The 26,164-nt window shown below is 33.4% G+C and overlaps 2 protein-coding genes across 4 annotated transcripts in view; one reads left to right on the top strand and one right to left on the bottom strand.

The window, feature by feature from the left end:
* The window catches only part of LOC138331431 (ribosomal protein S6 kinase-related protein-like), a 42,492-nt gene extending 22,371 nt beyond the window's left edge, over positions 1-20,121 (bottom strand). For 2 of the 3 annotated variants that reach the window (XR_011209692.1, XM_069279037.1), the window contains exons 1-9: positions 19,939-20,095; positions 17,249-17,349; positions 13,344-13,535; positions 12,752-12,835; positions 11,964-12,032; positions 10,432-10,504; positions 3,799-3,906; positions 3,366-3,406; positions 2,026-2,053 (exon numbers count right to left, since the gene is read on the bottom strand). Coding sequence is in view for 2 of the 3 variants with exons in the window: in XM_069279037.1 (XP_069135138.1) it covers positions 2,026-2,053; positions 3,366-3,406; positions 3,799-3,906; positions 10,432-10,504; positions 11,964-12,032; positions 12,752-12,835; positions 13,344-13,535; positions 17,249-17,326 (673 nt within the window). In the remaining variant the exon portion in view is untranslated. Of the gene's footprint in view, positions 1-2,025; positions 2,054-3,365; positions 3,407-3,798; positions 3,907-10,431; positions 10,505-11,963; positions 12,033-12,751; positions 12,836-13,343; positions 13,536-17,248; positions 17,350-19,938 lie in introns of all 3 variants that reach the window. The other variant, XM_069279039.1, reaches the window with a different exon arrangement.
* Positions 20,122-21,986: 1,865 nt separating this feature from the next.
* LOC138331430 (cytochrome c oxidase subunit 6A1, mitochondrial-like) lies at positions 21,987-24,035 on the top strand. Its single transcript, XM_069279036.1, has 3 exons — positions 21,987-22,171; positions 22,668-22,813; positions 23,792-24,035. The coding sequence occupies exons 1-3, from the start codon at positions 22,015-22,017 to the stop codon at positions 23,873-23,875; spliced, it is 387 nt and encodes a 128-aa protein (XP_069135137.1). The 5' UTR covers positions 21,987-22,014; the 3' UTR covers positions 23,876-24,035.
* The last annotated feature ends 2,129 nt before the right edge of the window (positions 24,036-26,164 follow it).

Raw genomic sequence — 26,164 nt, 5'->3', positions numbered from 1 at the left:
TTTCCTATCCTATATTCACCGGGTATACATTTTGTGTGGGAGGTTCATCATGCAATGAAAGGTATATATATTCACAAATTTGTGTTTATTTCACATATTGGGAGAGTCCAGTTCCTTCACGAATAGAGGTTGTTGTATAAGAAAGGTATCAAATTTGTCTATAGACTTGTTTGTTTCATGATATATCATATGAAATGAACACTCAGATAAGATCCTATATTTATTTACAAATTTTCAGAGTGAGTATGAGATATGCTTACAAACGCAATATGATGGAATTTCCCGAAAGAGGCACACTATCATCACACATGTTAACAATATGGCGACTTAGCAAAGTGAGGAGAAAATCTCATCCTACCCACTTGTGGCGGTAATCAGCTTTTTTTTGGTAAAATCAATTCAATAAGCAAAAGAACAGATTTCATTATCATGAAAAATATTTTGAAGAAAAACATCCAGAGCCAGATCTGAGTCCAAATAGAATACTCTGTGATATCAATTATGCGTGATGCAGGACATTTTTAAGACAAATTATTGTACAGTCAAATTTAAACCTGCCTTGGTGACACTTCTGTAGAAAGACCACCTGCTTAATATGACTATTTTTAGGGTACCAAATGACCAATTTCATCACAATTTGACCTGTTGTATAAAGACCACTTGGCTAGAGAGACCATTTTGTCTTTGTCCTTAGGTTGGTCATTATACAGAGTTTGTTTTTGTTTGATTAATTAACGTCCTATTAACAGGTCATGTAAGGACGGCCTCCCATGTATGCGGTTGGTGTTGCGTGTATGTTGTGCGAGGTGCGTGTTTTGGGAGACTGTGGTATATTCATGTTGTGTCTTTTTGTATAGTGGAACTGTTGCCCTTTTTACTTGAAACATGGCATGTTTTGTGTTTGAGCCACAAATACATTCACTTTAGAGTGGCGACAAGGCAAAGTGAGGAGAAAATCTCATCCTACCCACTTGTGGCGTAATCAGCTTTATTTTGGTAAAATCAATTCAATAAGCAAAAGAACAGATTTCATTATCATAAAAAATATTTTGAAGAAACATCCAGAGCCAGATCTGAGTCCAAATGAATACTCTGTGATGTCAATTATGCGTGATGCAGGACATTTTTAAGACACATTATTGTACAGTCAAATTTAAACCTGCCTTGGTGACATTGTAGAAAGACCACCTGCTTAATATGACCATTTTTAGGGTACCAAGTGACCAATTTCATCACAATTTGACCTGTGTATAAAGACCACTTGGCTAGAGAGACCATTTTGTCTTTGTCCTTAGGTTGGTCATTATACAAAGGTTTGGCAGTTATTTGTTTATGAAAGCGAACCTAGTTTTCATTCACTGAGTAAATTGTCATCCCAATTGTCATAGCTGTGAAAATATACTGTAAAACTTGTGTAATTTGCGCACTTTTTCTGTGCAAAAATAAAAATTTGAAGTTAGGGGTGCCAAATTACATTGATAGAGGAGATTTAAAAATTCTAAATATAAACAGTATAACTTGTCAACACCAACCCTCGTCTAATATGTATCCCTGTCTATTACAGCATACTGTATGACATTTTCTTTCCTATCAGTAGTAATTAAAGGAACATAATCTGGTAACCTGACTATACCAGGCAAATATTCTGGTCCTAATATCTTCCGTTTTTGACAAGTTACATAGTACATATTCTAACAGAATATACATTAAACATAATGCCATATCGCTCACATCACCTGATAAAGGCATCGGCTCCGAAATTACAATACAGAAAGGTTTAACCCTTTGAGCTTTAATTTTAGATGGATCATGATTCAGTAAATATTTCAACAACAAATCTTAAAGAAATGACTTAAAAAATAAGCTTAGTCAATATAGATATTATTGTAACCCATTCACCCCTAGAATGCCATAATGGGATGATCCCATCTTTAAACTAGAAGAGTCCAAATATGGTTTCAGGGTTTAGCCTAGTTAACTGACTATGCACTCTTATATAAATTATAATAACAAATTAAAACTTACCATTTACATCTAATAGTATATTTTCCATCTGAAATTAAAACAACCATTGATGTTATGAATATATTAGCATGAGTAGATAATCACATAAGATAACAATAGATCCAAGAGAGATATGTATTCAGTAAAATGAAGGATGGAGGTTTATTTCATCTCATTTACACTTTATTCCACCTTGTTCCTATAAACTATTTAATACATATGAAGTTTATAAAGTGGCAATTATATGTAAACAAACTTTGTTAACAAAATTTCAAAATAACAATTACCACTGGGCAGGTAACTGAAAACTTAAGTTAATTTAGTATCAATCAAATTGTATCATTAATTAGATTTTAGCATAAATTAGATTTTAGCATTAATATACATTTTAGCATTAATTAGATTTTAGCATTAATATAGATTTTAACATTAATTAGATTTTAGCATTAATATAGATTTTAGCATTAATTAGATTTTAGCATTAATATAGATTTTAGCATTAATTAGATTTTAGCATTAATTAGATTTTAGCATTAATATAGATTTTAGCTTTATATTTAGTAATTAGATTTTAGCGTTAATTAGATTTTAGCATTAATTAGATTTTAGCGTTAATTAGATTTTAGCATTAATTAGATTTTAGCATTAATTAGATTTTAGCGTTAATTAGATTAAGATGCTCCATCGCCAACAGAGTATATACGATACTCATCATTTAAACAATTACTGATATATTAATTACCATGTCTATATGTGTCTAATTAATACAAAAATGCATATGAAATAATTTATTTTGCTTTCGGTGCATGCAGAATCTGTTCTTAATTCCATATAGGGCATAGTGCCATGGAATTTTTTCGGGATGATATTAATTATTTTCAATATTTTTATCTTTAATTAAAATAAGAAGCTCAAACTTTTTGAATCAGATTTTAGCAATAATTAGATTTTAGTGTTAATCAGATTATAAGATTTTATCCTTATTCTTATTTTAGCCTTCATTTCATTTTAGCATTACTCATATTAATTAAAGTGTTAATCAGATGTAACCCTGGTCAATACTAGCTGCACTAGTTATTGCAAATCCTGCACCCTGTTTCACAGACATTCATGTTTATCAAATTTTATCGTTTATCAGATTTTAGAGATTCTAGTGCTGCCTATTACCCATCTTGTTACTGGATTTGGTCCCAAAATACAAATGCAATATACAGCTTTATTAGGGTCCAAGGGGAACCTCCAAATTATGGTATAAATACTTTTAAATGCCTTGGTGAGAATTGGTCTCCAGCTGGCATTAATTAACATTCGGGAATTAGAACTTTCCTGTTACATGTACTTAATAATCACTGACAACTTACCTTAATATCTCTATATATAACACCAGATTTATGTAGATAATCTGAAACACGAAATAAAAAAACACCATCATAAAAAATTTCAATACCTGTAATGTTTATTATATATAATTATATACTCATCAGTTTAAAACAGATATGAACTTGAGGGCGCTCCTTATGGTTAACGACGTTTAACCAGTTTGTAATAGGACGACTTCCGGGATAGTCATTTGACTCCGAACATTAGTGTGTCCCGTGACCCCACATCGCCATTAGTACATGCTCCAGTTTGTACATCAACATTTCTTGAGCTAAACATATATATATATATGGCATAATTTGACAGTGGTTTCACAGCAATTGTAGGAATATGTACAGTTCTTAGCTAAATATAGCAAAATTTGAAAGAGACTGGTAAAACAAAAGCACATCAGTCAATTTAATTTACACTTACCCAAAACCATGGCCATCTCGGCAACAAAAACTTTCACTAGTTGCTCAGGAAAATAGCCATGAAACGTCCATAGTGTAAAAATGTCTCCATAAGGAATGTAATCTAAAACTGAAAAATAAAATTGGAAAAAATTAACAAATTAACTTTTTTGAGATTTTAAAAATTCTTAATTTAACCCGAAAGAAGAGTGGTTAAGATGTCCGGACATGTTATCAAACGCCCTCCACCTCTGGGTTTGAATCTCAAGTGGGGCAGTTGCCAGGTACTGACTGCTTGTCGGTGGTTTTTCTCCTAGAACTTTAGCTTTCTTCAACCAACAAACCTGGCACATCCTTACTTGACCCTGGGCTGGCTGTTGACAGGACATTAAACTCATAAAACCCAAACCTTAATTCAACTGTACATATTTGTATGACATAATTAAATGGCCAAGCACCTCACCTGCATGTCTGTAGGCAAAATAGGAACAGGACATGCCAGCTTTAGGATGGTTGTATTATTTAAATCCTATTAACAGCTAGTGTCATTTACAGATGGCCTCCACTCTATACGATATGTGTGTGTGTGAATGTCTTCTGTGTATTTTGGGAGGCTGTAGTATGTTCATGTTGTGTCTCATTGCAATAGTAGAAACGTCCATTTTATAGTGCTATCTCACTGAAGCATACTACCGGAGACAACAGACAGCACACCCCACCTGGTCACATTATACTGACAACGGGCAAACCAGTAGTCCCATTCCCTGTATACTGAATGCTAAGTAGGAGCAGAAACTACCACTTTTATAGACCATGCAGTGTTTCAGATTGATTTAAAAATCTTTAGGATATTTTGGAGGTTTTACAAAATTTTGTTAGGACATTTTCTATTGGAATGATTAACGGTAAGGATTTTCAAACACTTAAGCCTATTTTGGAAGAGTACTGTATGGCCTTAATTTAGCCCCAATCTGAATGGCTAGTATGGTGTTGTGTTCTCAGGACAGAACCCAGAACCTATCTCACAGGGCCTCGCATGAGCACTCTACAAAACGCAAAAATTGAGGTTGTATCTATATATTGAGAAGTTGGGAAGAAGAAAGTCAGTTAGGAAGAAAATAAAAGATCCTAAATTAAGTCACCTTTTTAAAGGTACCATTCAAAACTGCCTCAGGACAAGACACCGCCAACTGACTTACTTATGTGTGCAATTAAATTTAGAGTATTTCGCAGGCAAGGAATTCACAATAGTAAATCTGCTCAAAAACAGCTACAAGAACAATAAACAGTAATGGGACATGAGTATTCTTCACTGTTGTTTTTTCCCTATATATAGGTATATTCTATTATTTTAATTTTTTTTCTTTAAATTTTCCTAATCTAATTTATTTTTCACCATTGGCATACTTATAGAGAATCATATACACATTCAACTCATAATATTTCAAAATTAAGGTGCCAGACATGAAAATTAGATTTCATTTACCGTACACATTCAGGCGGTTTAAATCAAGCATCATGTATGGCCTTTTGTAAATGTCAGAACACGTGGTAGGTGTTAAGTCTTTGAGGACAAAAACATATCAAACAGACATTTCCATCTTTATATAACCATCCTGTTTGTCACTTTATTTTTCCAGTGACCCAGTTCCTAAAAACGTGATAATAATACTTTAGTCTGGAGGTCTTTGATCTAAAAAAAAATTATCTTTCAGAAGGATATTTTTGTCCAAAGGACCTTTTTATTTTAAGATTTTGTCTCTAGTAATTGTTACAACTTTTTTAAGATAAGTTATTTCCAATTGTGAAATTTTTCCTCAAATCAATCTTTGAAACATATATAATCCCACAAAATACCCTGAATAACACTTAATAAATATCATAGATAAACAACTATATGCTAAATATTAAGTGAAACAAAATCTTTAATTAGAATGTTTTCACAGATCCAGATGCCCATAGTCAAAAATTTGTAGTCTGGCTATCCGCACTGAAATGGAACGGATTACCGAAATGTTACATATTGAGTAAGAACGCAGAATTCCGCAATGTGGGAAATTCCTCATATGGATGATTTAGTCTTGAACAAAGGTGTCCGGATTATCGGTGTTCATTCAGCATAGAAATGGAGACCTTGTTAGTTACTAGTTTACTATCTACATATACATGATTCTGACCATCACTATCGCCGACTAATGTCGGTGTTCTATTAGCATATAAATCAAGACCTTGAGACTTTTATTGATAGAGAATAATATGTCCTTGTTTGACTTATAACGGAGTACAGATCCCGATTTTAAATTATTCTCAGGCTATATAAGTACATACTTAGCAGAGAAACTTTTAAAAACTACTTTCACAAACACATTCTTAAATATTTGAATACCATAAGAACTCTCCTAACCACATATGGAAATTACGGTTGTCTTGCTATATGAACATAATATACTACATAGCTAGATAGGGGAACCTGCACATAATCTGAGACAGATCCTTTAGCAAGTGAGAATAGCTCTTCATGGGCAAGCGCCTTGCAAAAACTCTTGAGTAAAAGAAGACTTGATAGTTTAAAAAATATGGAAATTACGGTTGTCTTGCTATATGCTTACATAATATACTACATGTAACTACATTAACTAGATAGGGGAACCTGCACATGGAATCTGAGACAGATCTCTTTAGTACTAAGTGAGAAATAGCGGTAACAAACTTCATGGGCCTTAACGGTCACCTGATATTTGATACAGATTAGTTATGTCATTTACTAGCCAACTGATGTCTTTTGTTCATGAAATAAGAACATACATACATGTATAGATCTAAGTCTCAATACAAATTTCATTAAGCTTTTGCATATTAACTTACATTATCATGTTCACAAGGTTCAATAATAATTATTGAAAAGGGCAACATACTTCCTGATTAAGTTAACGTCAAGTCATGCTGATTTTCAAACTCAGCCAAGATCTTTCCAATGCTAGTCTACCTACAAAGTTTCATTAAACTTGGTTCATATTTACACAAGTTATCCTGTTCACAATGTCCAATAATAAATATTAACCAAAGGGCAGTAACTCTGTAAATTACAATCAAATCAGCTGATTATCAAACTCACCTGAGATCTTTCCAATGCTAGTCTACATACAAAGTTTCATTAAACTTGGTTCAAATTTACTCAAGTTATCGTGTTCACAAGGTCCAATAATAATTGTTAGTGCAAAGGACAATAACTCTGTAATCATTATCAAATCCAGCTGATTTTCTTACTCGTCCGAGATCTTTCCAATGTTAGTCTACATACAAAATTTCATTAAGCTCAGTTCAAATTTACTCAAGTATCGTGTTCACAAGGAAATGTTAACGGACGCATGTCGCACAATGCACAAGGCACGTCGCACAACGCACAAAGAAGAACAATAGACTATTGCAATAAGTCACCGTGACCTATGGTCAGGTGACCTAAAAATCCAAGATGGCAGCCTGTTGGCCATTTTGTTCACCCATCAGTGCATTCACCAAAATGTATTATGCACAACAAGGGCCCTAGGGTAACCTGGCATATAAAATTTCAGACAGATGCCTTCAGTACTTTCTGAGCAATTGCGGGAACAAACTTCAGCTATCAAAATCCAAGATGGCGTTCTGTTGGCCATCTTGTTAAAAGATCAATCCTAAAATGCAATATGCACAACTAGGGCCCTATGGGAACCTGCATGTGAAATTAGAGACATATCCCTTCAGTACTTTCTAAGAAATAGCAGTAACAAACTTCAATGATCAAAATTCAAAATGGCGGCCTGTTGGCCATCTTGGTTGGTCACTAATCAGTCAAATATGCAATGTGCACAATTAGGGCCCTAGGGGAACCTGCATGTGAGATTTGAGAAACATCCCTGTAGTACTTTCAAAGAAAAAGCGTTAAAAAAAAAATAAGGGATGGAAGGACGGACGGACGGATCACGGACGAAAGGCGATTTGAATAGCCCACCATCTATTGATGAAAAATGGTGGGTAAAAAAATAAAGCATGAAATGCACACAGAGAAAAATATGAGATGATGGAACAGTTCATAATATGACGGGAAATAGTGGGTGCCAGCCCCTTTCGGTGTGTTATCATGGACAACTGACCAATAACATAATAAGATCCTATTGATAAACCAGATATACAAAGGTAAATATAACACTTGACTTCAATCCATTTCAAATCCATGAGAATTATTTTCATCACTGTCAAAAATATTTCTATCATGTAAAACTGAAAATACCTCAAGAGAAAATCACAGACTAGCATAGTCTTCCTTAGAAGATTACAGAGCGTGACACCCAACTCAAAGCAACAAAGTCAACTTACTGTCGGTAGTATACACTAATGCTTTGCTGAGGTAAGCCTTAGAAGTGAGAGATCTGTCTCTAAAAGTCATAGAACCACTCTTGCTCATTGTTCTTCAAATATCATTTTTCATTATTTTACCTAACTAAAACAATATTGATATCATAAATCATCATCTTCAGGTGGATGTTTGATGACATTTACTCACATTGACCAGTTCTTATAATGCCTGCATGTCCGCCATATTTGGGAACGAGATTACAAACTTGAAAATGATCACATTCATTCTCAAATATCAACCCGTTCTAAACTTAAAATTTGAGGAATGAGCATTAAGAATGTTAGTGAATGCCAATTTTAAGCATATGGTCAAAGTTAAAGATGCTCCACCACCGACAGAGCATAAATGATATTCATTATTTGAACAATATTTGGTGTTTTGTCGTATATATATATATATATATATGTCTAATTAACACAAAAAATAATATGATATAATTTATTTTGACTTTGGTGCATGCGCAATTAGTACTTCATTCCATATAGGATATAGCGCCACAGAATTTTTTCGGGTTACAATTAATTATTTTTCATATTTTTAACTTGAAGTAAAATTAGAAGCTCAAACTTTTCAATGTTGGTAATGGTGTAAAGTCAGTAACTTTTGTAACAGAAGAAAAATACTAAATCGTCTGCTCTTGTTTTTGATAGTGAAAAAATACCATTTGTCAGCGATGGAGCATCTTTAAGCATATATACAAAGTTACAAATTGAGAATAGAGTCAAGAAGTTTTGTTCAAACAGGGCAGGGACATTACACTGACCTTATGAGTGGCATTTTCTTAAGTAAAATTTCCTGCATCCTTAGGGATTACTATTTTTTTATTTTTGTGTTATTGTCTATTATATAAGCCCAAGTGTGTTACATTCCATTTGAAATCTAAATAAAATAAAGTGGTAATTGAATGCAGGTGTATTTTTCATGAAAAGGTTATGATACAAAAAAAGAAAGGAAACCCTGCCCATCACCTTTCTGACATCAACCACCCTTTTCCTTTTAAAGAAATGGTTGCCTGCCAGATCACATGGGGTTTCTTTGTGCATCTTTGTGCATCTGGTTTCCTCCCACTTCAACGCCACTTGCAAACTTACGTTCATGCAGGCCATCAAAAAAACTAAATGTCTTGTTTTGTCATCAATGTAAAATAAATAAGTAAAGTTATTTTTCAATTCAACAGAACAATAAACAAAGAGCTTTTGATAAGTGTAAAGGTTACCTTTAGCAGTCCTTACAAGAGTTCAACCAAGTACAATAGGCAGACTGGGCAGTAAGCATGTGGTGTATATATTATGTTAAAATATTCTCATCCTCAATAAATGTAGTCCAAGGGTTACTATCACTGTCGTTATATCCACCCCTGGACTATCTCATAGTGAAACTAAAGGTAGCTCAGGAGAACAAAACTGACCAATCACAGGCCAGCAAAGATTTCAAATGAAGATTAAAGAATGCAACACCCAACTTTAAAACAACACAGTTAATCAAAATGTACCATCATTCAATTATTTTGATGTACATCAAAGGACCAAATTAAGTGCTCATCTATTGTTGTAGATAGAGCCTTCAGTTTTGCTATGGCATTGTCCAGGGGTGATATTACAACAGTAATAGTAACCCCTGGAATGTTGAGGATGACATGTCATATGCAGGGCCATTTAAAGACACACTAGGTGTAGGAGATAAAGGAAAATCAGAGTACCCGGAAAAATACCTCCAACCTATGTACAGTCAGTACATGATGTGGCATGGGTTTTCAACGCACAATCCACAGGTCTTGAATTGGTGAGTGGTGATATTTACATCTGAAACACTCGGTCATGATAACCCCAATAAATTAGCCGTGTGTATTTATATATACCATATTCACCATAATTAACGCCCCTCTCCTTTTCAAGAGAAGAGTTGAAGTTGTATCCCATGAATTTAACAATGTTTTACAACATGCGATGCCTATGACATCAGCATTGTATCCCATATAACATGAACTTGCGAGTCTTACATGTAGACTATGACATAATAATGTATCTCAAAGGTTAAAAGGTATAAGCATATTTACTGTAACAGATTAATGTACCATGAGTACAGAATGAGTTAAAATATGGCCGACATTTTTTTATCCACAACTTACATTTTGGTTCATTAAGCGCCCGCTTTGTTACAATTATCAGAGATTTAAATCTCTGCAATAATTTAATCACCGTGGGAGCTAATTACAGCAAATATGGTACATATTTTATCAAAGATGACAATATCAGTACTTACCTATATAAAGGAACTTTTTGGACTGCCAGTATTCATGTAATTTCACAATAAAGGGATGGTCTCCAAGCATTGCCTGTAAATGTAATTAAAATGTTCCATCTTATTGTAGAAATTATATTTATCACATAACTGGCTCATCCAGCCATGTCCACTGGCCCTTATATTCACATTGTCATATTTCCAGCATGAGACAAAGAACGGAAACAATCAGAAAGGTAAGTTGTTTAATAAGAGATCCCAGAGGGATCTTGGCGCCCACCAAAGAATGATCTATGTCTGACAATGGAAAGAGGTATCTTTACCCTGCTTTTCAAACTTTTTCAAATAAACTACATATAAAATTTGACAGATCGCTTCAGTACTTTCTGAGAAACAGCGGCAACAAACTTCAACAATGAAATCCAAGATGGCAGCCGGTTGGCCATCTCGTTGACCAATCAGTCCCAAAATGTACTATGCACAACTAGGGCCCTAGGGAAAGCTACCAGCACTTTCTGAGAAAAAGCGGTAACAAACTTTAACTATCAAAATCCAAGATGGCTGCCTGGCGGCCATCTTGTTGAACAATCAGTCCCAAAATTCAATATGCACAACTAGGGCCCTAGGGGAAACTATATATGAAATTTGGAAAAGATCCCTGTAGTATTTTCTGAGAAATAGCGGTAACAAGAATTGGTAACGGATAGACAGACGAACGAACGGACAAACGGACGGACGGCCATGGGCGAAAGCGATTTGAATAGCCCACCATCTGGTAATGGTGGGCTATAAATGCTCCACCACTGACAGAGTATAAACAATATATACCATTAATTTGAAAACTAGTTGATGTATAATTGTGATATAATAATGTTGGTAATTGTGTAAAGTAAGAAACTTCTGTAACTGAAGAGAAAAATACTAATTCATCTGCTCCTTTTTTTGTTAGATAAAACAAACCATTCGTCAGCGTGTAGCATCTTTAAATTGCTAGAACTTCCATCCAATGTATTTCATTGGTGCCCATGACCTTGTTTAAGTGTACACACCTGTATAGTGGTGTTTAACTGTACACACCTGTATAGTGATGTTTAACTGTACACACCTGTATAGTGGTGTTTAACTGTACACACCTGTATAGCAGTGTTTAACTGTACACACCTGTATAGCGGTGTTTAACTGTACACACCTGTATAGCGGTGTTTAACTGTACACACCTGTATAGCGGTGTTTAACTGTACACACCTGTATAGTGGTGTTTAACTGTACACACCTGTATAGCGGTGTTTAACTGTACACACCTGTATAGCGGTGTTTAACTGTACACACCTGTATAGCGGTGTTTAACTGTACACACCTGTATAGCGGTGTTTAACTGTACACACCTGTATAGCGGTGTTTAACTGTACACACCTGTATAGCAGTGTTTAACTCTACACACCTGTATAGCAGTGTTTAACTCTACACACCTGTATAGCGGTGTTTAACTCTACACATCTGTATAGCGGTGTTTAACTGTACACACCTGTATAGCGGTGTTTAACTGTACACACCTGTATAGCGGCCTCGTCTTTACACTGCTGTATGGCTCCTTCCACAATGATCTGAGTCTTACCCATCACCTATATCAAGATCAACGAAAAGTTCTCTTATTAAAATCATCAAGACATGTCAAACAGACAGGTACCAAGGTCAACAAAAAATTACTCCTATTAAAATCATCAAGACTTATTAATCAGACATCTACACCAAGGTCAACGAAAAATTACTCATATTACTAGTAAAATCATCAAACATATAAACAGCCAGTCAATTAAAATTAATTGATTAAATTATGCTCAACTTCATACTGTAAAAACATCTAATTTTCTTTGGGTAAAATTTTGTTGTTTGATGTCTATAAACATTATTTTACGTTTGGGGAAATTTTTGTAGTTCTTCTATTTAAGATAAAAATTTATTTCTGTTTATATTTTCATTTCTGTTTTATTTTAGTCATTTTTATGAACCCACGAAATAAACGAAATTAAATGTCCAACGAAATTTAATTGTTTTACAGTACTTAAAGTACTTTGTTAAAGCTACAGTCAAACCTGTCAATTAAGTCCACCTGAGGGACAGAGGTCAGGAAAATGGTCTTTATAGCCAGGTGGTCTTTATACACAGGTTGTATTTAGTTGAAATGAATCATTTGAGACCCGGGGCCTAGAAAAGTGGTCTTATTAAGCAGTTGGTTTCTAGATGGAAAGGAACAGACAACCCCGCCTAATTCATGACATATGAGCATAAAATTTAAATGTTTTCTCAATAGATAGTGTAGATAGGGTATACATGTACCTACCTTCATGGCATACACCTGTTTTTCATCCTCTCTCCGGACTCGTAGCACGTTTCCGTAGGCTCCTTTGGCTATCACATCCATTACCTGTCAAAAAGTACACATTGAAATTAGTGTATATATTGACCCCTTTTGGCCCACCCCTGGGGGTTGCATAGGGCCAATTTGCAATTGACTATCATGTACAAATACCATCATGCTAATAATTTCTAACCAAGTGTGAATCATATTCAATGGATACTGAATAAATAATGTTCAAAAATATGTTTTCCCTACATAAACCTTGGTAAACTCCACCCTTTCCAGGAGGAAATCCTAGACTCTATCACAAGGGACTTGAAATTCATAATTTCTGGAAAGGACCTTAAAAAGTCTCATTGAAATTGGTTCAGTATTTTAGGAGTTGTTCGGACAAGATTTGCATATGACAGACAGGCGGATGAATGGGCAGACTGACATAGACTGACAGATGGAGAGACAGACATTTCCTAAATCATCATTACTGTTGTATGATTACAGAATATACAAATTTAACTACACTAGCTGGCCAAAACAAAGTCTGAAATCTAACCCAATAATTAAAAACTTTATATACCTCAAACTCCTGCTCCTCCAGACTGCCCCTGACAGGAAAGTCTGGAAGGAAAAGGGCCTCCACCAGCGGCACGGACCACTGGGCACCTTCCGACCCCTTATCCAACTCATCCTGAGATTTCCCGCGGACTAGACGCTCCGAGCCTCGGATCTTAGAGCCTCTCACAAAATCAGGGTTAGTTGCTTGTAAAAACTGTAAAAATAAATAAAATCAAATATCCATTTTGCAAATTATTTATAGAGAATTTTTCCGAACAAATAACTATAAGAATATCATACTTATAAGTGTAAGAAAGACAACTCTTGGTGATAAATATATATATATATTTTTTTTTTTTAATTTTCATACTCACAAAACTGATATATTTTATACATGTAAATTCAAAATCATATTTAACTAAATAACCTTCTTTACCGGTAACTTGAAGCAATCTGTTTGGACAGTCTGACCAAATTTACTTGATATCTCAAAGCAATATTGCTTATTATTGTTTGGGAAGTGCTAATCTTGAATTTGATAATAAAAATATGTAATATTGGTGTACATTGCATATAAATGCATTTCAGAATGTTGATGAATGATTAATCGTAAAAAATCTATAATTTCTTGTTTTATTTTTTTATAATTTTGTGGTCAAATTAAACATATATTATCTTACATTTTTATCTCTATTGATAATTATGTATTATAAGGTGACAAAATCTAAACAATATTTAAACCTGGTTGGCACATCCGATGTACATAAGTTAACAAAACCAGATCTCTGAAACATGACCACATGCACTATAAAAGACTACGAGCAAGAAACCCATCACTTGTTTGTGTTAGTATCAACATTTGCAGTGATTAAAAACAAAGTCAATGTGACCATCCAACATATGTATTATTAAAAGATCTTGTATCTTAAATGACTAGGTAATTCACATTTGTATGTCAGATTTCTAAGGTATTTCTGATGAGTCCCTGTACAAATTAAGAGATGTATATATGTGATATAGATTCGTAAACCTTTGCTGAATCCCAAGGAATTCTTAAAGCAAGAGTCAATGCAGGACTCCTACAGGGCGTGCTTATATTTATTTTACAGACTAGTATATCATTACAGTGGAAAGTTAATTCAAACGCCTAAATATACATGTGTAAAACAGGATTTTTTTTAAAATTTGATAGCTGCCTCTTTAAAGATGCTCCACCGCTGACAAATGGTATTTTTTCACTATCAAAAACAGGAGCAGACGATTAAATATTTTTCCTAAGTACTTACTTTACACTGTTACCATCACTGAAAAGTATGAGCTTTTAATTTGACTTCAAGATAAAATATGAAAAATAATAAATTGCATCCCAAAAAAATTCCATGGCACTATATCCTATATGGAATGAAGTACTAATTGCACATGCACCAAAGGCGAAATCAATCATTTTATATTATTTTTTCATGTTAATTAGACATATATATGCACGATTAAACACCGATTATTGTTCAAATATCATTTATGCTCTGTCGGCAGTGGGGCATCTTTAGGGATCAAACCCAGGACCTATAGAATACTAGTCTGACACCCAACCGATTGAGCTAAAGAGACTTTCTCTAGCTAAGTGGTATATTGCAGCTAGGGTGAGCTAAAGAGACTTTCTCTCTAGCTAAGTGGTATATTGCAGCTAGGGTTGACCATGGTTACACATGTAGTTAAAATTATCACATGTTATAAGACACTTGAGAAAATAATATCTGTGTATAGTATATTGTATGCAGTCAAACAAGCTACTTGATCATGATCAGCGGCTATCTATTAAATAAGCAGCCACCTCCCATGCATGTATCGTGGCCATTCTATGACTGGCCACATGAAAAACTCTTTCTATTTCAAAATCGATTGGGTCCAAATATAGTCCCAATGTATCGGCAGCCATCTTGTTTGGATATTGACATCAAAGTAATTTTACGATGACCTCAGTACATACCAGTATATTAATTATTACCTTAGATCACATACAATTATTTTTACTTCTGACCCGATTCTCTGCATATTTTCTAAGACTACAATTAAGGTGATGTACCATGGAAGCTTTTTTGTGCAATTGGTTATGTATGAAACATAGTAAATTATATGGATTTCCATTTACACAACTCTCCCTAAAAATCAAAACATGCAAACCAAATTTCAAACAAACATGCAAATGTTAAACCAAATCTACCATTACCTAGTCCCAGGCCCATGCCAAATAAAGATAGTTTGTTTTATGTGTTTAATAGTCAAAATAAAGTGAATCGTATCTTACATATTAACATTTACCAATACATGTACATCATTAAATAACATTAAATAGCTAATATATATACCAGTTCATAGATTTATAGACATATGTATGTATATATGTAATATAATCTGTCAAACTGACTCTTTGTCTAATCCAGATCCCTGTACTATGACTTGATGGTACCATTATGGCATTATTCTTCTTAATATAAGGTTATTAAAACCTGTATAATCTGGAACCTGGCTATACCAGCAAAAATAGACTGGTCCCGTTGACATCAGATATAGACAAATAACACTACATAAGTATATACATTATACCAGCTGTATTTTTTTTTATTGCTTTAAAGATGCATCTTCACCGCCGACAGAGCATAAATGATATTCATCATTTGAACAATAATTGGTGTTTAATCATGTACAAATGTCTAATTAACACAAAAAATAGTATAAAATATTTTCTTTTGCCTTTGGTGCATGCGCAACCAGTACTTAATTTCATATAGGATAAAGTGACTCGGAATTTTTTCGGGATGCAATTAATTATTTTTCATATTTTTAACTTAGAGAAAAATTAGAAGCTCAAACTTTTCAATGGTGGTAATAGTGTAAAGTAAGTAACTTTTGTAACTGAAGAAAAATTCTAAATCGTCTCCTTCTGTTTTTGATAGTGAAAAAATACCATTTGTCAGCGGTGGAACATCTTTAAATGTTTATTTGTGAAAGAGATAGGCAATTGACAGTATAAACAAGCTATGGGTCGACACTGATAATTTTAAACTAGAAAGAAGATCATTTGAACTTTTTCTATATTAATTTTTGGAATAAATGTTATCATAGTATAAATACACAATATTTTTCTCTATACTTTGGATTTTGTTAATGTTCCTGATCAGATGTTTAAGACAGAATGAGGGATGAAAATTGCTGAAAAAAAATGAATAAATATTTCACACAGTTAAAAGCTAATACGAAATTCTTAAAATTGTTGCCCATCCACGCCCAATTCTGAATGCTGTTAAATTGTTCTTCAGAATATCATCATTTCATCAGCATGCACAATTAACCAATTACCAAAACAACTTCATAGATACATGAGTTATAATTTTCTCCTGCGATTTCAAATCTTTTATTCTTTTCATATGGAAATCAATAATTTCCAACAATTTCCAGCCAAATGACAGAAGCGCTAGCATTGCTTGTCCAGAAAGGGAAGAAGATCAATTATTATTACTGCATATTAATTGTACTTGTATGTATTAATCAATGTCCCATATATTTAAACTTATAAAAATCAAGCAACCTGATGTAGGATGTACAATGAAACTTTAAGAAACCAGACACCTAATTATTAATTTTTTTATATTTTTATTTAATTTGCTTGAAATATAGACTTGGATATGTTCAGATTGAAATGTGCGAGTTTCATATTATTTCAGCTAGAATTTACCAGATCACTGTCCTAGGCTTTTATGAGAGTAAGGAAAGGATATATATATACTGCACATGTAATCTTGTACATGTAAGTATGTATATATAATACTTAAAATGATTATAAGAAACTCTTTATCTACAAATCTCCAGTTCTTGTACCTTTTGACAAATGTCATCCCCCAACTGAGAGGAATAAGGACTTTTTCTCACCTTCTTTAATTTGCTGAACAGGGAAAACCAGTGTAAGAGAGGCACACTGTTACTGCCAAATGCTGCCTGAGCATACATATCTTGAGTCAATCTACATTTGTCTTTAAGAAAGATTGAATTAATCAGTTTAAGATAAATGATGCAAGCAAAATACATTGTATAGCTGTTTGGGGTATAATGAACAATATATTTACTGTTTTTAATTGTATCATTATGCTTCCACTGCTGTAATTGATTTACAATTTTATCAGTAGATGTACATGTATATCATAACAACTAAGATAGTTTACTAAATCATTTTATCATCTAGGAATATAAGGACTACCAATAACCAAGAAGGCCTTAAAGATATGGTTGCTCTCTCTCTAGTCTTATTTATGCTGAATTTTACATGTTTTCAACACTGTAATTCATTATTAAGAATTATTACAAGAAAACACTGCAAAACAGAAAAAAGAAAACATGTACTGTATTCAACCCAATGAACACCCATGGCGCTTGAAAAAATTGAAGCAACTCAGGGAGGGCTAATAGAAACAAATTTGGACTTGTCTCTCATAAAAAATTTCTACAAAGAAAAGCCAAAAATTAATTTGCAAAAGGAATTGTTAAGAAAACCAAAAATGTTTTCATATTTTCAGTCTGCATTTAATTCAAAGTAAGTGAAATTGAAGCCTAAAAAATGGGGAGGGCACTTATTGGTTTGAATACAGTATGTACATGTAAGATGCTAGGGTGAAAAGAAGCTAAAAAGGACAACTGTAAACATACTGAATCTGTCTTTGTAAACTCAATACTAATAGTCAATCCAGGTGGGTTTTATTAGTTTAACATCCTATTAACAGCTAGGGTCATGTAAGGATGAGCCAGGCCTGTCAGTGGAGGAAAGCCGAAGTACCCAGATAAAAATCATCAACCAGCGGTCAGTACCTGGCAACTGCCCCACATGGAATTTGAACTTACGACCCAGAGAAGGGCTTGTGGTAATGTCGAGACAGTCTTCCAGTGGATAATAATTTAAAATTACCTTCACCCCCCAACCCCAGTACTGCCTTTATAGTTATTTCATTCATTCACTCTGTAATATCATGAAACCTGTCCAACATCAACTTCATTGTATTGCACCATGGTCAATTAGTGCCTATCCATAATACCAGTATGTTTACAGTTTCATACAAACATAATTTGCAAACAAAACAAAACAGCATACAAATTAAACAAAATGAAGAAGCATGTATAATTGTATACATCAAAGATAAATACATCTGATTAAACATACATGTACTGTACACATACCTTAATAATGAAAAAAAGGATTTTATATATAATGCTAAGCTATATATATATACCAAGGATTTATAAGTGAGAAGGATTTGTCAATGTCTCTTTACTAGTGTTGGGAATCGGTTGAAATTTTATGATCCATCATCAGTTTTGTGTAACCAATCGATGATCGATTAAAATCAATTATATTTAATTTGACCACATATGTTTTCCAGGAAAATTGTACAAACTTTGTTCTACGTATATATATACATCAAGCTCAAGTGTTGCCATGTTCCTAGGTCACTTATGTTTTTGAATACTCCTCTGAATGTTTACATTACTACATATATAGTGAAATATGCGCTCTTCAAATCGTTTAGACGCTTGGTAATCGAAATGATATAAGCAACAACACACATAAGCGATTGATTGTGACAAGTTTTCTATGACATTTCTTGCATGTTTTACTGAATGGCTAATATTAATATTTTTGTTTATAATGATATCGGGCAATTCCGACGAAAATCAATTACATATTTCTTAATGGATTAATTGGTCAAACACCTACAACCAATGATGCTTGATGAACTTGATTAATCAGAACAGCACTACTTTAATATTTTTACACTACTTATACATTGCGAGACACCTATGAATCAGGAATAAAAACCATTTTTCTCAACAAATACTTTGTCTTATCAAGTCAAAGAAACATCAATGTTAGCCTTATAAATTTCACAATGTCTAGTCCTTGTTTTAGGAATGGAAGATTTAGAAGAAATGTCTTAAAATTTCATTAAAAAAATACCACCCGGCGGATATCAAAGACAAATTAGCTGTTGCCCAATATCACAGTCAGTGCACAACACAAAATCACTTGCGGCGTATTCGTCCAAAACTCTGAGTGACAAATCCTTCTCACTTATAAATCCTTGGCTATAAAAATGTACATTTGTATACTACAATATTATTATTTGTTGTTTCCTGTTTTCGCTAGCTACTGTAATTAAGTGTTCTACATTGTAATACATGAAGTCAATTTTTGTTTATTTATATCTTACTGTTCATGCAATAGCAATAAAACCGAGCTTAACAAGTGGAAAATACTAATTTTAACTGCATAGTTCTAAGTACATATATCTATAGTCAAAAGAGCTGGAGGTGAGCACAGCTGGGTTTAGGACAGCTGGCTGTGAACTAATAGTTCCATTTTGATTACATGATTTAGGGTAAGGCTGTGAGCGGTTATGGCTTTACAAATGTAGTATATTAGTGTTTTCCGTCTATTACTTTGATTTTAATCACTAAATGCAGATATATTAGTTAAATATCTGAATATTATTATACCGGCCCAGGGCACCTGCCTGTGTCGAGTTGCAGGTCCGGGACGGTAGTAGATTTTCGTAGGCTCCATTCATATTTACCTGAGATCCTGGTACTGACTGGGCTTTCCTTAATGGAAGTTTTTGGTTATTATTCCCCATCTTTCCGTAGTTTCATTTTTCAGGGTTGTAATTGTCATAGTAATTATCAATTAACTAAGAAATCCAAAACAATCGACTGCTTCACCGGAAGTAGTTGAGAAAAGATAATACAGCAGACAAAAGTAGTCGGAAATACTTATAACAACATTGTAACATCTTGCTCTGATTATACTTTGAATTTATTGGAAATAATGAAATTATTATAAATATATTTTACAGCATTACATTTTAGAAATAGAAAACTCACTAAGTGATTTATGATTACCATGAATTTATCGACTATATTTGCCATAACCGAAAAAGAATGCGGAAAGTACTTGTACCCCAGACCCTAACCCTGGTCATAACAGAAAATGAACATATAAAACATATACATCGTATTAGATATATCTATATTTTTCGATCATGGTAAGTACATAACTTCGTATTGAGTGTGTAAAATTTTTTATTACAGATACCTTTACCTTTACAAATTTTAAATGCAATTTTAAATGGGAATAATTAGATACATAAGCATGTACAAGAATGTATCTATAAAAGATAAATGGTTTGTGTAACAGACCGGTTTTTGGACAAAACGTCTGTAATTTCACTTGTTATATGAAATATTTGAAACATATGTATACATGTATTCTTAAGGATGTATTCTTCTGAGGTTTCAGTGTCGTTGAAGTCTCGTTTCGACATAGATCAAAGAAGTTATGAGATTTTCAAATAAAATCTATCAATATACATGTATGCAGCAAGCTGCCAGTTGCAAATTTTGTCAAAAAATAATACATTTCTATTCTTAGCAGATTTTTTTATACGGGGATTTTAAGAAAAGACCCATTTGGCGGCTACTTTGAAAATGTGCTTTTTTCGCTTTGAGACTAAGATTGAAAGTTTTACCATGTTTTTGCTTAAATTGTTTTTACTTAAATCATTACTGCAAGAGCATTTTTTGCTGCATCGAGAGCTATTTTTTGCTGTAATTCTTTACTAATTTCGTTGTAATTAAAATATTAAGCATTAATGTGTGAACTGATACGCTTTTGTCACTTTATTTTAACATTTAATGGTCATTTAACACTTTATTTTTTTACTCTAAAATATTGAAAAACAACATATATTGAAATGGGGCAAAAGAGTAAGCACACGGACCCCCATTTTTCTACCTGATTTAGAAAGAGCAACCTTTTCTCTATTGATATTCAAAATATTTCCAAAGTGTAATACCAGAACTTTTTCTAAGGAGGGTTAAATCTGGCAAAAATTGCTGAAAATGGCGCCTTTTGTAGCTCAAAATTAAGGGGTAGGGGTAGCATATGTCTTTATTCTGAGAAAAAAATATGAGTCTTATTAATCATAACTGCTATATTTTCAATAAATACCACTGAAAAATAAATTATGCAAACATCTTTGCATATCAAAAACCTCATTAGGAAATTATGGATTTAATATCTTGTACATATGGTCAAAACGGCAAAATTCCCATAAAATCCAATATTCTGTCAATAAGGTATCTTTGAGTTACCATAGCTCAAATACGAGCACATGGACATATGTTTTTTCTTCCATTTTCTTCTACTGGTATGAGCTCCTATTTCCAAAAATCTATAAGATAAAAAAAAGTTTAATACAAGAAAATTTGACTTCTCAGAGAAGTACATCCTTAGCTTGAGTATCTCAAGCTTGAAATAATTTGTTTTCATTTTTCTTGTGCAAAGCATATTGATAATATTAATATTGAAAAATATCTTTTTCACAAAATGGTATCTTTGGTAGACAATAAATTATTTCAAAATAAGCATTATAGAAATTTTTGTTGAAAATAGTAAATTATATTTAAAAATAATAAGAAAAATCAACTTGAATTTGTCCCGCTCCTCGTATGTAAACTTTAATGTTTGTCTAAGATTAAGGGTCCAAAAATAATAAGGCGTCTGATTAACAAGTATCCAGTCCGGGTCCGGGGTATGCGTACAATAGTTCTTCCGGTTGCCGATCGTACGTGCGCTGACCTTCGAGAACAAAATGGCGGCGCTAGCAAGAGTGGGTCTGGTTCGACAGGTCTTGAAAAATGCTGTCAGAAAACCAGCGAATCAGCCGAAGAGGGATTGTGGATATATATACAGACCCACAGATAACGTAAAAGAAGCTGCACACGAATATTATGTCCCACAGTTTAAAGGTATCTATGCAAACGTGTATACCAACCTAAAGATAACCTTGGTAAATCGGAACGGGATATGATCATGAAGAACAGTCTATCACAGAGAATTTATTGAAATCATTGAATTTAGTCGATTTTATGCATGATATATTCTAAGCAGTTTTAAAAGATCGTATTTGACTAGAATATATTTTTAAATACACTACACAGACACAAAATTTCAACGGTGCACACAGCACAAAATGATCCCGTATTCTGAAATTCAAACGTTAACTGTTAAATTCTTTCCACGTGACGAACAGTTGTATATGTACGATAACATCTATATGAATTTACGATCATAGACATCTATCAAACATCCGAATATAACAGAATCTAGAGGAGTTATTCCACTAGGGAATCCCGTTTGTCAATGGTGACAAGGTCACTGGATGACAGGTGGCTAATGAACTATGTTAAAAAACCAAGTAGACTAATATGGCTTTCTTTGTATACTAGTATTTTTAATTTTCAGCCAACATCCAGAAGGAAAAGAAAACATCACTTATGGTGTCTGTTCCACTTCTGATTGCTGGAATGGTTCTGACCATTTTGACAGAGGAGCATGAAGAGGGTCGTCCAGAGTTCTTACCCTATGACTACATGTACTGTAGAAAACATGTAAGTTCTTATGACATACACTGACAAACTTTAGACAACTTACCAGTTATGTATGGTCAACTACAAGCTTCACAAGGATGCACTGAAGGGTGGAACTTTACTTAACACCTGACATGGTTGGTTTAAGTCGTTAAAGACTTGATCCAGTTTCACAAATATTCCTTAATTTTAAGGGATTTCTTAACTTAAAATTCCTAATAGGAAATTAAAACATTCTAGAATTTCATGGAGAAAACTTGTGATAAGAAGGAACTGGCTTCCTTATAGTTCAGGAATGTGAGTCAAATTGGGCTTAGTCCATTTTTCTTTATATTGATTTGAGTTTTGTAATAGAGGAGGATAAAGTGTAATGGCCAGGACTCGATCAACTCAAACCTAGGACCTCCAATCAAACACTAGCTAGATAATAGTTTCCGATCATCGACTATCGACATAGCTCAGTGTAACGGTTCTTTCGGTATAGCTGAAGGTAGAGAGTTTGTTCAATCTAATTAAAATGAAAAATTCTGCTCCACTAGGACGCTCTACAATACACTCCAATAAAAACTCGGTCCCTGTTAGAGGTCACCTCAGCATGACCCCTGTGGTTAGCCAATCAGAGTCTCGACTACAGATTCTTCAGTGTGGTTGATTATTCTCTCAGAAGTATCAAAGGCTAACAGTACATTCCAAGATGTTCCGATTATAGGCCAGGGGTCATGCTAAAGCTGACCACTAACGAAGATCTAGAGTTGTTAGATCTTGTATTGGAGCATATCGTAGAGCATCAAATTCGTAGTGGAGTGGAATTACAAGTCTAATTTCAATCTTCAAATAATATTTATGTTATAATTGCTATCCTATTGTTTATTTCTCAACTGATTGATGTATTAATGCCAATGATATGAAAGACCATATGCATACAATACTTGTATTTATATAAATATGGAAAAAAACTGTCTATCTATATAGCTAATACTGATGATTTTGTAATTTCAGTCGTTTCCATGGGGAGATGGTAATCACTCTCTATTCCACTGTGCTGCTAGCAACCCTTTGCCTGATGGATGGCCAGAGGAATAAATACATATGGGAATAAAAAAACTTTTGTGAATATTTAACAAGTTGTCATGTCTGGACTGGATGAAACACTTTTGGTTATAGAAAGTGATTCCTTGTAGAACTTTGAGAGTATGGTACTTTCAATGTAACTTTCGTTTGATGATTAAAAAAAAGAAAATTAGTTAAATTTGGCTTCATTTCCTATAAATATTTAATCTAGGGTTCATATTCATGAAATAGATACACATTCTGTGCATATGCTGAAATACTTATCATGAATTTAATTACTAAAAATAACCTGCCAGACTCTGACTTAATTTTCCTCCTATTATATTTTTTTTTGCTATTTTTCTGACAGCATTAAAAAAATCTTGAAGATGGATGCGATTGTCATGCTTAAGCATGGTGAATGTTTTCATGAATATGTAGTAAGCAGAATGCCTAGATTTCCAGTTTTATCTTAAGGCATTTTTCCCGACAGATCTAGTGTCCAGTAATTATGTAACTGACAGCTGGCCAATGATAGTGGACAGAAGCCCAAATTGGCACTAAAATCTATTTTCATGAGTATGATCCCTGTAATTTAATTAAACTGGTGGTCTTGCAATCTTGCTAGAAAAAAAATCATCAACAACCCATTGGCAGCATAAATAGTATTCAAGTCAAAAGGCTTTGCTTGGTGATTGCATCGTTGTAAGAAATAATCATGCAGCAGTCTTGCTTGATATTGGTGTATTCTATCATTTCCAGGTTAAAACGAAAACAATTTTTAAAAAGTAAGACTGAAAAAAAAAAAGAATTATCAGTCTTGCTTGATATTGGTTTATTATCAAGGTTAAACTAGTGACTTGATTTTTCTCACAAACAAAATTACATACCATTTAAATATCTGCACCTAATTGGAGTTCCAAGAGCAGATATTCTATAGAACAAAAGGCTTAAATGATAAAATAATCTTAAAGGGACAATTCACTTAGGCTAATTCTTTTACATAAGCAAGAAGCAAAATATGGCATAAATGCATTGTTCTACATTTCTTATGAAACCTATAACATGAAATATTGACAAATTCCACGTCATTGTTAAGTATTTTAATTAATATCGTTGAAACATCAAATCGTTGATCAATACGATTTTAAGCAGGTACAACATGGACGCTGCTGTACCTATACCAGAGCCAAAGTCACGCGTGTTTAAACAAATAAACTACATAACCACTGAAAAGGTGAATAAATTATTTTTAGGCAAGACAATTCATCACCTAACAAGGTAAACACTCCTCTCAGAAGCGATTTGAGCAGTTCTAGACAAAAGTTGCATTACTCTACGAGCAAGGGACAGAGTACGGCATACAAGAAGTACGACCACAATGTGTAATGGCGGACAGCGAGCGAGTTTGAACATCTACACACATGTCACAACTATGGGCTTTTCAGGCATATTACAGTAAAACCGACTGATCTAATTTCCATTAGAACTGGATTTTTCCCAATATATATACAAATTTTAATGTTCTCTTAGACTGAATTGTCCCTTTAACTTAAGTTTCAAAACAAAATATCTACATTTCTTTGTGAATATTGTATAAAGTTAAATAAGTCTTAGTCAATCATCACAATAGTCAATTGTGGACGCACTGAATTGAGAAAAGCAAACACCCTAAAACAAGCAGAATATTTAAAAAATCAATCACAAGATTCCACAAAAGTGAATGTATTGTCTTCTCCCTCCTGACTTTGAAAGGTTTTCATTCTGGATACCGTAAACATACATATTTTAGTGGTAGTTATATTCTTACACTTTTCATGTCGGAAATTGTGAAAACAGTTAATATACAGAAAATTTAATTGGTACAATATGGATATTTGTTTAAGAGCATACCTAATGCTAACTAAATTCAGTAAACTTAACTCGCACTTATATTGACATGAAATACTGTAATAAAGATATGTACTGGTTGTTTATAAGGTTTTCCATTTAATTATATTCACACTCAACTTGGGCCTGTATATTATATCTCTTTACAAGTCTGGTGAGTATGACTCTGGACATTGGCCTGCAGCTGATGTAACTTTGGGACTAAATTGGCTTAATAGGAAAGACCATAACTACATGATAGAGAATAAAACAATTTTAAGGCATTTGTTAAACTGTTAACTGCTGTAGTAAACCTAATTACAATGTCAAAAGCAACAATGTAATATTGCATGAGATGACAAAAAAAGTATATTATGATAATATTCTATAACGATGCTGATTCCCTTATCAAGGGCTACAACTCTAGTAAATTAACTTTGACTTGAGACTCCA

Source organism: Argopecten irradians, chromosome 9 (assembly GCF_041381155.1).
Source record: "Argopecten irradians isolate NY chromosome 9, Ai_NY, whole genome shotgun sequence".
NCBI lineage: Eukaryota > Metazoa > Mollusca > Bivalvia > Pectinida > Pectinidae > Argopecten > Argopecten irradians.
Note: the sequence above shows the minus strand (reverse complement) of the source record. Positions and strands in the feature narration are given on the sequence as shown.

What these genes read in the sequence shown, in the direction of transcription:
- LOC138331430 (XM_069279036.1), top strand. Translation starts at nt 22,015, where the DNA reads ATGGCGGCGCTAGCAAGAGTGGGTCTGGTTCGACAGGTCTTGAAAAAT. An exon ending in TTATGTCCCACAGTTTAAAG is followed by an intron (nt 22,172 to 22,667) that starts GTATCTATGCAA and finishes TTTAATTTTCAG; the next exon opens with CCAACATCCAGAAGGAAAAG. An exon ending in ACATGTACTGTAGAAAACAT is followed by an intron (nt 22,814 to 23,791) that starts GTAAGTTCTTAT and finishes TTGTAATTTCAG; the next exon opens with TCGTTTCCATGGGGAGATGG.